Genomic DNA, 14,683 nt, shown 5'->3' on the forward strand with positions numbered 1-14,683 from the left:
TTTGGTCCTTGTGCATTCTTCAAAGTATATTGAAAATACGTGCAATTGAAGGCATTAAAAAAGTATGAAATATGCAAAAAGTGGAGACATGAGTAAATACATCATGTGATAACAATGATAACTTATGTTTTTGGTCTAGTTTTTAAATTCAATCTCCAAAGCTAAAATAAAATATTTTCCTTTAATTTTAAAATTCTTTTTCAATCATTTTCAAAATCAAGTGTCTTCCTACTTTTCACATATACTCTTTTCATCATCACGATTATACTTAAAAAACTAAAATAAATAAAGGAATACTCATTAGTTTAGATATATGAAATTATTTTGCCGATAAATTACAGTTATCTAAACAAACATATTTCTTATTAAAATGATGACATTTTTTTAAATTAATGACAAATAATAGATTATATTTCAACTAAAATAGTAGTTTAAAAGGTTTTGTTTAGACTATTGTCTAATAGATTACTATTTTTAACTATTACGTAAGTCATAAAATAATCATAATATAGGCCTTCGTTGATAGTTTTTTTGGTAGATTTTGGCAAGACACGTGTTTAATATGTAGTTTTTTAGTTAAATCATCGCAACGTGCATTCTTAAAAAGTAACTATTTTTAATCTAAATTAGAATGTTTTAATTTAGGATTTTACAACTAATACAAAATTGATGTATAAATAGTTTATATTATAGATTAATTTTACAAATATGTTCAATTCTCTTAATTATAAATATTAATTAAAAATTTATATATTTATTTTCATAATTGGATTTTTTGTGTCTTAGATGGAAATGAGATGATGTGAATAGAAATGGTGAACAAGAAAATGAATAAAATCAAAGTATTTGAGAAACTGAAAACATAAATTGATAAAAGACATCTTCGAGAATAGTGACCAAATTGTTACAATTATCATCACTGGATTTATAATTATCCTGTTCGTGGTGTTTTCAGAATGTTTGTGTTCTATATACAATTTAACACTCATTTTCGAACTTAAAAACACTCTTTATGTTTTTCCACTCTTTTTGGACTAAGCCAAAATAAAATAAAATAAACTAAAATTAGATAATTTGTTATAAACATGTAAAGTGTTTCATGTTGCATCGCTTGTCGTTATCTCTGACCTTCATGTATCTTCTCCCTTTCTGATAGACCTTGAAATTTTCAATCATCCTGTAATTTCCACCTCTAAATTGACCGTCTCAAATATTCTGTATGATAATTCCTTTCTCTTTTTTGTCCTTGAATCCTTTGTTGTTTTCAATCTATTTACTTCAGTATCCCCTTTGATGCTTCTTGATTTCAATACCCTCAACAGTAATGTAAATAATACATATTTTTTGCTGATATTGGTTTGTATGATATTTTCACTACACACTTTCCTTTTATATATATATATATATATATTTAACAAACCAATAACAAAATTTAAATTATAATAAAATTTCACAAGGTTGTAGCTAAAATTTTATTGTGCAATAACACATACTAAAATTTATGACAAAAATTTATACATAAATATTTTATATAATTTAATATATTTTTATTTTTCATAAAATAAAATAAATCAGTTTGACTATATTTTGTTCCCATCAATTCAATAAATAGACTAGATTATCCCACTAATTGTAAAGGGATTTGAGACTTTAACTTGTTCCCCTTGTTTTTAAATTTTATATAGATATACAAATTTAATATATTATAGATAGTAATTCTAAAAATATAAAATATTTTATGATTTTTTTTAGATATAAATAGCAATATTGATTATTTAGATTTTATTTAGTGTTTGTATTATATATATATATATATATATATATTAATTTAAATCTAATTTTTATATTAGAAAATAGATAGAAAGAAAAAAAAATTAAACTTAAGAATTATATTTTCTTTTCAAATTAAGTTACTTAGTCTGTGTAATCCATCTATTTGTAATGGACTAAACTATTAGAATTTTTTAATCATATTAGTGAAGGATTGGATTGATTCATCATGTAAGTAACCTAGTAAATCAAACCGAGTCGAATAATCCATTTTATAGCTCTTGTGATACATACATAAAAATTCACAAAAGATAAGAAAAAACCTTTAATTACTACAGCTCAAATAAAATATATACTATACATAGATAAATGTCAACGTAATTTTTTCTTAATGTAGAAATTGAACAAAAATTCACTCAAACATCATATCAAGAAGTATCCTAAAATAATATTTCAAGTCATAACTAAAAATATTTCAAACATAGTCATCTAATGTAATCATTTTAAAATTTAAATTAAAAAAATACTTATTTACATAATGTGTGCATAATATTCCATTATATTCTATTATTTATATATTATATAAATATAAGTATTTTGTAGTACCCATACTTGCAAACAAGCATGTATTTAGTTACTCCGTACTCATTACTAAGTACAATTTATGATTTCTAACCACACCCACCATTATTTCTAATACCACCACTTCCTCAAGCATCACCACCATCGATTATTATTACCACTTATCAACATCCTAGTACTACCATTTACAATGTCTTCGTTGTTGTCATCAATGCAAACATCACTACTATTATTATCATTATTCTCTTACCATCTTTTCCAGCACGGTTGTTACTTTCACAGCAATAAATACACAACTATTTCAACATCATACAAGATTTTTAATCTAATTCCTTTTAAAACTAAAATAGTTGTGATAATTAAAAAAAAAATCACACCATTGCTTCAATTTTTATATATCATCACTAGGTCACCATTGAATGAAAATAGTGACCTCTAAGTTTTTGTTGGCATGACCTAATGGAATTAAAGAATTACAAATTAAAAATGACTGAAAAAGTAAAAGCATTCAATATTAAATGGCTCAACATTTTTCTCCCGCAAATAATTGGGATAATATAACCAATAATTGATTTATAAGTATCAAAATTCAGATCATACGGGCAATAATATTAGTAATAATAACAATAATTTTTCTTAAAAAAAACTGAAATGGTTTTTCCAAATTCTTCGCACAATGATTTTCTGGAGGGATCAGTAAGTTGTTGGTCAAATGTCTCAGTTTAAATGTCTTTAACTAATAATCAATATTTATGTATTACTCAATTGAAGCAAATTAAAATAATAGAAATTAAAATAATAGGAAGAAGTGAACCAAACAACATTTAAAGGTATGCAATCAAACTAAGTGACTAACCGCTTCAATTATATTTCAACTGTAACTACAGACATAAATGGAAAAGGGTTTCCGAATATTTGTTATGTAAGCGTTCAATGGCTTTTAACAGAATTTTGAACTTCAAAACTTGTATCCTAGAAGTGAACTACATGATGCACCATTCAACTAATACCACCAAATACAGGAGGCAGCCAAAAAGAAGGAAATTTACAAGTCTCTGAGCACTTAAAAAGGAACATGGAATAATAAATTTTCAGAAATTGAAAATAGAAAAAAAAAAAAAAAAAAAAGACCCTGAAAATTAGAGTTTGATAGATTTAAAATTTTACCTTGCTGTACAAATCTGACCATTAGTAGACCCTCAACAGACACTCCCCTCGGGTGACTGTTTGGGAGAAGAAACTTCTGTGGTAGACTGGGGATCTTCATTTGGTTCCATTTCCACAAGCTCCAAACCATTTCTAGTTTCAGAATTTTTATTCTCACCATTTGATTCAATCCCTTCTTGGTCCACAGAGTTTCCTGATTTTTCTTTAGAATGGTCATCTGAATCTAAGGGCTCCTTGGAAGCAGATAGAGATCGTTCTCTACCACCAGTCGCATTACTAGAAATAGTAGGTGTCAACCACATGAATTTCAGATTCTGTTCATTCCAACATTTACCATTACTAAATGCCCTCTCAGCTGCCCAACGAGTAGTGAAAGTTATATGAGCCTCTTGTTGGCTACTATCATTTGTTTGCCCGTCTTCTAGCTCTACGGAGGAAAGTTCGCCATAAGGTGAGAAGTGCTCCTTCAAAGCTACAACCTAAAGGACAGCAATTTATTTAAGAAAAAATGGAATATGATGAGAAGACTACCTATCACTTAACAATGGTACATTAACAAATCTGAGACGTGACCATATAAATGCATAAACTTCAAATAAACCATGCATAGACTTCTACAAATTAACATAAAAATCATTTTATTTCCATCTGATACATAACAAATGATCTTATGTAAGATTTCTTACTGAAAAACAATTCTACAAGATATACTTCACTTGGGGTTCTAGGTTTGATAAGATGAGACCAGCCAACAAAGCATATTTCATGCAACGTAATGGTTCAACTTATCTAATTAATATTGTATTAGCGATCAAGACAACTTGCAAGGTCAAAAACTAATTGGTAGGGGCTCTTACAGATTAAAAATCCACTCCCAAGATACTGTGCTTTTTTTGTGAGATAATTTAATGTCATAGAAGAATAAGAAGCAAAAATGTGTTAGCAACATCAAGTGAATTAGAATATCATGCTATGGTTCAGACCAATTGCGAACTTATGTGAGTACAAATACAATTGATGTTAGATCAAGATGAGAATGGATTTGATAGTCTGTCCCTCCATGATTGTGATTTGATAACCAGGCTGCCATATTCATCTCATCAAATCCAATATGTCGGGAGTATACAGCATGTTGCATTTTCTCTAAACAGAAAATCAAGTGACCATTGACCAACTTGCAATTTATTAACTAAGGCTTCGAGTGGGGTATGCTGTGATTTATTAGAAACAAGCTCAACATCACTAAAATATACGATTCAGCTTGATGGAGAGAGTAAAGAGTTAATTAAGACTTTCCTTCAGGTTACTGAGAATACATGGGCATATTGCATAGACGTATTTTGTACTGCACTCCTAATCTAGTAGTATCTTTACAAAAGGAGATCATTTTATACACTCTATTCCATTACAGTATACTTTTTGCATTCTTTCTACCCCTTCACACAATGATGGTAGGAAACTTCTCTACACTAAGGAGTGGAAAGTAAATTGGCATGAAAAAAAGCGCAAGAGTTACATCATAGAGAGAAGGCACATGCTATAATTCTGTTCAATTTAGAAAGACGAAAAAGAAAGGAATAAATGGCAAATAACTTGGAAAAAGGACACTTAAAAAATGCCAACTTTATTCGTTCAATTCTGTTCTCTTATAATAATTATGATCTAAAAACTCTACTGCAATCCCCAACTACCCCTCTCTCCCCTCCACCCTCCACAGAAAAAGAAAAAAAAAAAAGTACAGGTGGTTTGAAAAAATGAATCCCAATGGATCATGTTTCAGGGTATGAACTAATTTGACACTAAATACGAAAGTCAGCTATTACTAATCTCAACTAAAAAATAACTCTTTTAGAAAAAACCTCTTTTTGTCGGAACTTAATATCATGAATAAAAAGAAGACTCAGATTTATATTTTGTTTTGGTTCATTACAAAAGAAGTATCCTAAAATGGGTCTGACTTCAGAGTCCAGAAAGATAACAAAAGAGCAGAGACTACAACACTGATGGCACATGTTGGGATTTTTTATCAAAGTAAACTTTATCCAATAAATGTGAACATGTATGTGACACCAATATTTACTATTCTCAAATGAATGCATGTACGGGAACCTTATAGTAAACACAATTGCATAAACAAGGCGATCCATTGAAAAATTCTCCTATCTCTTGACTGCATAAGACATTGAGAATACTTACATTAGTTAGACCAGCTGGCAAAGGTGGGATGATACGAAATGCAGCAGGACGATTGTCCAATTTGTATCTATTTAGAGGGATTAATGATTGAATCGGGTGCTTCAAGCCTGTCGGTTCTTGCAGTCTTGCTGTTGTACTTGTTTTAGGACTTTGGGATACAGTATTGACCAGCTGTTTATTCTTATCAGCTGCTGCCTCTGTGTGTGGGGATGTCATACCACCTTCAGCATCCGATGATTGAGGAGGAGAAGCCAGTTTGGCAACATCAGACGCTGTGCCTAATTTGAGTCTCTTGGCAGCTTGCTCATTAGACAATTCACCCTTGAGTCCAGAAGCCTGTAATTAGAGCCCATATGATGAGGGAGGGAATGATGTCAATACAAGAAAGATGATAACAGAAAGTACTGGAGAATGATGAATATGCCTAACTTCTACGGCTCTTTGCCAACATAATTATGTAGAGTATTAAACTATGAAAAACATTTTATAAGGTTCTACCAGATATACTTCGCTTAGACTTGGAAAGGGCAATATTGCTTGTTATTTGACATTAAAGTCTAAACCAATCACCACTAAAGGTATATTTAGCTTCTTAAAGGCAAAACATTATTAGCCTCCAAAACAATGTATAATCAACTAAAATTAAATTAAGGGTCTTTAAGTTTTACTTGTTTCTCAAATTTGTTCAACTGGCGCTTGAATTCATTGCGCTTCTGATCTAGCATTTCCTGCTTCTTGCGCAGTTCTTCCTTTAGATTCTCCAGGTTTACAAGCTTCTTCTGCAAAGGCGGTGGAACCTTGAGTCCATCAGTGTTGACAGGCTTAGGTTGATCAGTAGGTGATGATACTTCATATGTAGTCTTTGAAGCATCAGTGACAACAGGATGAGATGGAACAAAAGCAGGTGCTTGCCCACGGGGAGTTACAATCATGCCATTCCCAGTGTTGGTACTGTCACTGCGAATGCTATCACGATTAGCCCACCATAGCTTGATAAAACGATTACCCATTACAGCATCCGGTGCCTTCAAAGCAGCTTCAGCCTCTTCCCTCTTGGAGAATTGCACAAAAGCTCGTTCACTGTTCAATGGAATATAAATGTCAATAACTTCCCCAAACTTCTTAAAATGAGCTAGAAGTGCCTCTCTCTTGTTACTTTTATGAGGTATTCCATTTACAAATAGAGTACGCAATGCCTTTTGTGATGACTTTCGTATAGTACGCATACTATCAGTTTGTGCTTTCAAAGAGACGTCCAATGCTTTTGGCTCTGCATCATCTGCTATATTTTGCTTTACTTGAAAGGAAGCATTGTGAGCACCAACTAATTCATCGTTATCTTCCTTTAATTGATTCTCAGGATAATGAAAGGAACCCATTGCAGCGTTAGTTTTTTCTTTCATGTCAAATCTGTTTTTTGAACTACCAATTCTGGCCCAGACAGATGAACTGGCACCCTGTGAACTGATAGATGTTCTGGCAGCTCCAACTGGACAATCACCATCTGGAGCATCATTCAATATGGGCTCAGTTTCCTCATTCTTAGATGACTGAAGGTTTAGGAGCGCATTTGAAGGCTCCAGACCACTATCATTCCAAAGTGGTTGATCAGGATCATAAAGATCAGCTCCACTTGTGCAACCAGCAGGACCAGTAAAAGCACCATCCAATGTCAAACCATCATCATTGACTACAGACTTAGGAACTTTTCCAGGTAAACATTTGTTGTTCATCGAAGTGGTAGAAGCATTTACTGAATGTAAAGATTCAGATCCAGCAGGAGCTCCAATTAAGTGTGCACTTGGAAGCGAAACAGGAAGGTTAAACTGTGAAAGACTCTGAATTATGAACAACAAATTAATCTGTGAGTTTAACAATGAATCGAACCTTATAAAGAAAAATATTCATCACTACATCTAATCCAACCCCACAGTCAGTTCATACAATGTGTGAAATAAATACTAATATTGGATATTTGAAAATTCTATGAAATGCAAATGTGTTACAAAAAACCCAATAGTTTTATGTAAACATTCTATTCAAAAATAAATGCAAATATGTCAAGTTCGAGAGTGTTCATATAATATCACATTTTCAAAAAGCAATGCCACAAAACAGAAAGCATGGGGGAAAATTTTCATAACCGACATTATTTTAAAAATTTCCCCCTATCAATCCTGCATGATTTTATCCTTTATCAATATAAACTTAATGAATGACACATAACGTGAGAGGAACTGAGGAAAAACATACTTCAAAATCTGTAAAGCTAATTTTTAAATGTTGTAACTTCTTCTCATTGGCTGCCTTAATGTAAGTGTTAAAATATAAAACACATAGACATTGGACTATAAATCATGTATATACAAGATATTAGCTTATATAAATTGACTCACTACATTTATTATACATGAATAGAGGATATATTGTTTCTTCTAAATTAGAGGTTACATGGCTATAATAATAAACAAAATATATTATTCTGATTCTCAACAATAAGTTTCTCAATTCACAAATTACTTCAACTAAGACCCATTTATGTTTTCAGTGTTTGGTGTTGCATTTTATGATAAATGTATTTAATATATTATAATGTAAGCCATACTTCAATGTTGTGCTTCCAATTGCTCTATAAGTAAGGAACGACCATTTTTTTTCTTTGATAAAACAGTTTGATTAAGTGATAGGAACTTGTGTATTTCACACTACCTAAGTTCCACATCGAGTAACATGGGATGCTCAAGTATTTAAATATTTGGTGCACCACCATTAGCTTTATGGGTGAGTTCCCCAAGTGTTTAGGTGCCTATTAACTGGTATCAGAGTAAGTTGCCGGTGCCTCTGAAATATGAAGGGTTTTAATCACTGGAGGATTCTAACCAACAAGGAAATTGAGTGAAGTGTCACCGTGTAAAAAGTGTCATAAAGTAAAAGTCATTGAGACATTGACTTTTGGGAGCAGTACAATGATAGGTAGTTGAATAGTATGGGGTGCCTAATTCCCACAATGAGTAGTATGAGATATTTTGTGGAGCAATTAAGTGTTTGGTTCTCCCAACTTAATATTTTGGGTGATCCCTAAATGTTTAGGTGCCTATTAACTGGTATTAGAGTTAATTGCCGGTGTCTCTAAAAGGGCTACCTATAAGGGGTTTTAATCAATGGAGGGTTCTAACCAACAAGGAAACTGAGTGAAGTGCCACCGTGTAAAAAAAGTGTCATAAAGTGAAAGTCATTGAGTTGAGACATTGACTTTTAGGAGCAGTATAATGATAGGGAATTGAATATTATGGGGTGCCTAATTCCCACACTGAGTAGTATGAGATACTTTGTAGAGTATTCAAGTGTTTGGATCTCCCAACTTAATAGTTGGCTTTTAAGGGTCAATTTCCCATGTGCTTGGGTTCTTAGCATTAAGATTCTAGGAAACTGAGACAGGCAATTGAAGATATCAGATAGTCAAACATTTCTACAACAGCCCAAACCAAGAAAATGCAACCGCAACTCAGTGACAAATTTTGTCCAAACCATACCAGCCAGATCAAATATTAAATCACCCACATGAAAATCTGAAACATATTGGCGTGCAATACTATTGAATTGATTCCTCTACTACTAAATCACCCACATGAAAATCTGAAAAATAATTTATGTGCAATAATATTGAATTGATTCCACCTACAGCCAATCAATTTTCCATTAAAGTGAAAGAAAATAAAAACATTATTCTACCTTGTAGAGAAAATCATCATGCAATTTGAAATTTAAGCTTCATCATTCTTAGCTACAGAACAGGAAATATAACAAGAAAAAACAAGGTACCTGAACATCTTCAATGACAATCCGATTAACACCATGTTCCATAGGACACATGTCCCCTCTAAGGCAAAATCCGCGCTCCTCAAAATCTCTACACCGTTGGCGAGAAATATTCACATTCAAAGAAGAGTTAATAGGTGGTCTGAGCGTTCCTTGTAAACCCATTGGATGAAGCATATCTAGACCACCATTGGGCACAGATGGAATTAAGCCAAATGTATTCCATGATGCATTTTGTGCATTTGAAACATTGGGTATCCCACGTCCAGCATAAAGGCCTGGCGGAATGGACCCTTGTGGAACCATTTGTGAAGCAACATCCATTGAGCCAAACCTAGATTCACGTTGATTCCAAAAACCAGATTCCCTGCCTCTTCCCCTGCCAACACCAGGATCTCCAGGAAAAGATTGGTTTCCACGTAATCTTTGACTCATTTCCAAAGGTGTTCGAGGAACTGAAGTCAAGCCAGGGCGCCTTCTATCAAACTTGAAGTATATATCTTTATCTGAGGTGGCATCGCTGTAATTTTTCAGTGTTTCAAAGGCTTGTGATTCATTTACCCTGAAGGGATGCCGATTACCAAAATTTTTGTTACGCTTTTTAAATGGCCTATTAATAACAGGATCTGAAACATCTCTCTCCAAAGATTGAGAGCGAGCTTCCCTCCTTCGATGCTTATGATTACGATCATCATCATCATCTTCACTCACTTCCTTTTCCTCTGGATCACTGACACAATCAGATGGTGCAACAGACTCAGGTTTTGGAGACGAAACTTTCAGCTCCATTAATTCACTTATAACACAATATTTACAGTGTCTTCTTCCAAACACCAACTAGAAAGTATAAGCCAGCTTACGTTGTCAGAAACAGCCCCAGAAATATAAAGGAACCTACATCAGTAGAAAATATAGGAGATCCAAAGTGAGATAATTTGGTATCATAATCTCAAATAAAAGACTAGCAAAATTACCATAGCAAATGCACTGGGCACTAGTAGATTACATGCATGTTACGTTAGCTTTTAATGACAAGTTTCCTAGTCATGGATCATTACACCCAATTGCAAGGAAAACGTCAGTGGTCAAATTGGCAACTAATTGCTGAAAATTGTGATAATTCCACAATATCAAAAGATAACAAGCAAGGAACTCAGAGAATGCATGAGAGAATATATCTATACGAAATTTACAATCATCTGTCCAACTGTAGCGAGTGAGAAATGCCTACTAAGCACCTTAAGCAATAAGTTTAGAATTTAGCAAGTCCCTAATATGTGAACTATGCAACACTGAAGCAGAGTAAAACAATAAAACCATAGTAATTTCTTGTAATCACTTAAAACTAAACTCTTTGTGGCGCAACATAGTTAGAGAATCATCCAACTTTTGAGGATACACAACCAAGTGTAAAGGTTCACCATAGACTACTAAAAACACCACAGATGTAGCATCTGAGCAAGACAATTCAGCAATAATCACACAGTATAACAGGATATAATCATATTAGGTGCAAACATATAAAAAGGGATAACAGATCCCCAGATAACCAACATTATCATAATAAACAATGTAGTATAAAAAAATTTCATCACATTAAACTAAATACTAAGATATATCCCACACCAAAGTCATCAGCAGCTAAAACCTGCTGGAGAAGCCCTAGGAATCCATAAAATTACAAAAAATAAAATAAAATTAAAGAGCACGCGTCTCTGTTTGTCTCTAATTAACCCCAAACGATTGCCTAATTCGAAAGATCCACTCAGTGCTGTTTGCCCTAACAAACATTCTCATTCGCAACACACACACACACGTTGCAATAACTTTCTCCAATTTACATGATCGAATAATAACAAACAACCACTACACTGTGTACACGAGGGGTTATGCACTTGTGTATTGTGCTACACGTAGCGACGGAGAAAATCACCAAAATTACGCATCCCTTTGACAACACGAAAATTCAGTTAAACCTAAAGAGAAAGCAATCGCCCGCACGTGTAGCTATTTCGTTCATTCCTTCAATTAGGATAGGATAGAGGAGCAAAGCAATTCGAAGAATAACCAATTGTCTTATCCACAAAATTAGAGAGAAAACCTGAGAAGAAGAAGTGGTGGAATTGAACCACGCACGACGGAGCCTGACGGTGATTGCGGTTAGCAGCGGTGGCGGCGGCGATTGGACGACGGAGGAGCTTAGAGTGAGAGCCTGGTGCGTGCGCCTCTCTTCTGCCTTGGAGACTTTGCAAGAGAGGAAACAAACACAACACCTTAATCAGATGATTTTTTATTATCGAATTTTATTTTATTATTTCTCCCCTTTCGTCTATGCCTTTTTCGTATGTCAGATCAAAACAATATAAATTGAAAATTATATTTTATTTGTTTATTAATTATTAATTAAAATGTAATTTCAATGTAAAATAAAATCATACAACTAAAATTTTAAATAATTCTTTAAATGTTCATGTCCAACATAATTTTCAATTATTTAATAATATAAACAAATCGAACAAAATTAAAATCGTTTATATATAATAATAATAATAATAATTTATTATTATTATAACTACTCACGTATATGTGTTGTCGCGCATGTGTGTACACATTTTTTAATAAATAATATTATATTAGTAGATGATAATAATATAATGTTATTAAGTTAATATATAAAATAAAATTATATTTATTAAAAATAAGGTGAAATATATAAAAAAAGATGAGATAATAACCGTTGATAAATAAAAAAAAAAAGATGAAAAAGTGAAATATAAATAATAACTATTGATAAATAGATAAACAATGAAAAAGTGAAATATAGATAATAATTGTTGATAAATAGATAAAAAGATGAAAAAGTGAGATATATTGTTTCCAATTAGAAGTTTTTATTTAGTTGTTTAGTATATTGGAAATATTTGAGAGAAAAAAAAGTGAAAATCTTAAAATTTAATTGATTTGATAAAGATTAGAAAAATATAAAGATGAATAAAAGTAAAAAATAATTAATAGAATTACTTTTTGTTCTACTTTACTCTAAACTTTTAGCATATATTTCTTTATTTTAATGTGAGTCATTTTCATATGTAATAACAATTTCAGAAAATAAATCTTTTTTACTCTCTTCGTCCTTACATAATTTATATAAGATACAAACTTGGTTGTTGAGAGAATAATTAACATACATGACATAGAAATTTGTTTTTGGCATTCGTTCAACGAGAATAGGAGTTTGTCCAATAAAATAGGGTTTGCTCAACGAGTAAAGATACTCACCCAACGAGTCTGCATAATGCAAACATAAAAAACTTGAAATTGAAACCAACACCAGTTTAACAGAAGCAGTTATAGACATTCTCAGTGACCAATATCATGCCAATTTTCAAGAATCAAACCAAACTCAACAAATTAACAATGGCTACCAAAATCAACCTACAAAATGTTTCCAATTCACAATTGGATCATATTCCATGACAATACCAAACTCACAGTACAAGTTATTTTCCCCAATTCATAACATTTCACACAATCATGCATAAGGATTTACTTTCCCAATTTACCATATCATGTATAGTCCTCGTAACAAAACTAGTTCAATTGTCACGATCCATAAATTATATAGACATTATGAGAGTTCCATCACAATATACGTACCAATGCATGCTATCAACATCTCACTCACCACTCACATTTGGATATTCCAACAAGACAAACAAATAATCAAATTTTAACCAAATCAACGTAAAAAAACAACCTTGCAAGTTAAATTAAGATGAACTTAGCTTTTCTTATCGTAACCATAGATATTTCCTCAAATAAAAATTTCCTAGAACACCAAAATACACTAGATCCTTTAGATAAACAACGAAAACCCTTGTTAAATTTCTAAGCATATCATTAAGATCAAATACCAACAAAAAGTTTAAAGAGTTTAGATTTAAGGAAATAGTAATTTTATAAAGAATAATTTTAGATATTAAAAACACTTATATGAGTAAAATCCTTTAATATTAAAAGTGTTATATTTTGAATAAAATTACCAATACTCTTAAATTGTTTGATAGGGCATTACATTCTCCCAATCAAAAGAAATTTTTTCAACCTTGGAAATCAAAAGACTCTCTCATTTCTTTTAATATTTCACACCTTTTTTTTTTCAAAATCAAATACATATTTCAAATAACTTTTAATATGTAAAGACGAAATTCATTCCGGTAATCATTTTAATAATGAAATCAGGATTCATTAATTATAAAACTGTTTTTTTTTTTGTTACCTCATTCCACTAAAAGGATTCCCACTAAACAACAATACTTTAAAACTTTTCATTAAACAACAATGTTTAGATAGGAAAATATTTAAACAATGTTTTGTTTATATTATATTTAAAAAAATTGACATTTGTTATTATAATTAAAAAATTAATAAAAGCAATAAATGAATACACATATACACATATTCAAACATTTTATAACAAAAATTCAATTGTTTCAAAAAAAATATTTTACATTTTTTGTGTATGATATACTTATTTAAAAAACATAGTATAATTTTAATAAACAAGCAAACTAATCTTGTTACTAAATAAGTAAATTCACAAGAAAAAAAATGATAAATAATTCACTTCATCAAATGGAAAATATTAAATACATTAAGTTTTTTTATCCAAATATTTATTAATGAATAAAAAATATTCTGTTAAAATATGCATTAAAATTCCACGTCTACATATGAACTTATGCTATGAGGCTTTAGTGTAGTAAAGAGATGATAAAATATTATATTTAAGTGGAAGTCTTTATATTGTACCCTTAAAGTTGTAATCTTGATAACTCAACTCTCAAATGATAATTTAATATTTAAGTGAAATATGCAAAAAACAATACCTTATTATCAATAAAGAAAAACAATAATAAAAATAAAAATAAATTATTTATTATTATCAACATGTTTCTCTGTTGGAAAGTTACTTCCTTCAATTCACCCTTGATTTACAGGTGAAATTAACTTTCTTTTGTTTTAACTTTGATTATTTTCAAAATTAAAAAATAAAAACAAAAATAGTTTTGGTTTATTTTTGAATATGTAATTTTACTCAAAATTCATAAATTCATAAATACAAAAAATGATTGTATAAATTTAAACT

General features: G+C 31.1%; 1 protein-coding gene across 1 annotated transcript; it reads right to left on the reverse strand.

Moving 5' to 3' along the window:
* Window positions 1-3,196: 3,196 nt before the first annotated feature.
* LOC114181887 (zinc finger (CCCH-type) family protein / RNA recognition motif (RRM)-containing protein) lies at window positions 3,197-11,805 on the reverse strand. Its single transcript, XM_028068528.2, has 5 exons — window positions 11,636-11,805; window positions 9,538-10,428; window positions 6,384-7,553; window positions 5,716-6,051; window positions 3,197-3,998 (listed from the first exon to the last, which is right to left on the reverse strand). The coding sequence occupies exons 2-5, from the start codon at window positions 10,321-10,323 to the stop codon at window positions 3,552-3,554; spliced, it is 2,739 nt and encodes a 912-aa protein (XP_027924329.1). The 5' UTR covers window positions 10,324-10,428; window positions 11,636-11,805; the 3' UTR covers window positions 3,197-3,551.
* Between the last annotated feature and the right edge of the window lie 2,878 nt (window positions 11,806-14,683).

The sequence above is a fragment of the Vigna unguiculata genome, chromosome 4 (genome assembly GCF_037176805.1).
Source record: "Vigna unguiculata cultivar grain cowpea cultivar isolate G323 ecotype 2 chromosome 4, ASM3717680v1, whole genome shotgun sequence".
NCBI lineage: Eukaryota > Viridiplantae > Streptophyta > Magnoliopsida > Fabales > Fabaceae > Vigna > Vigna unguiculata.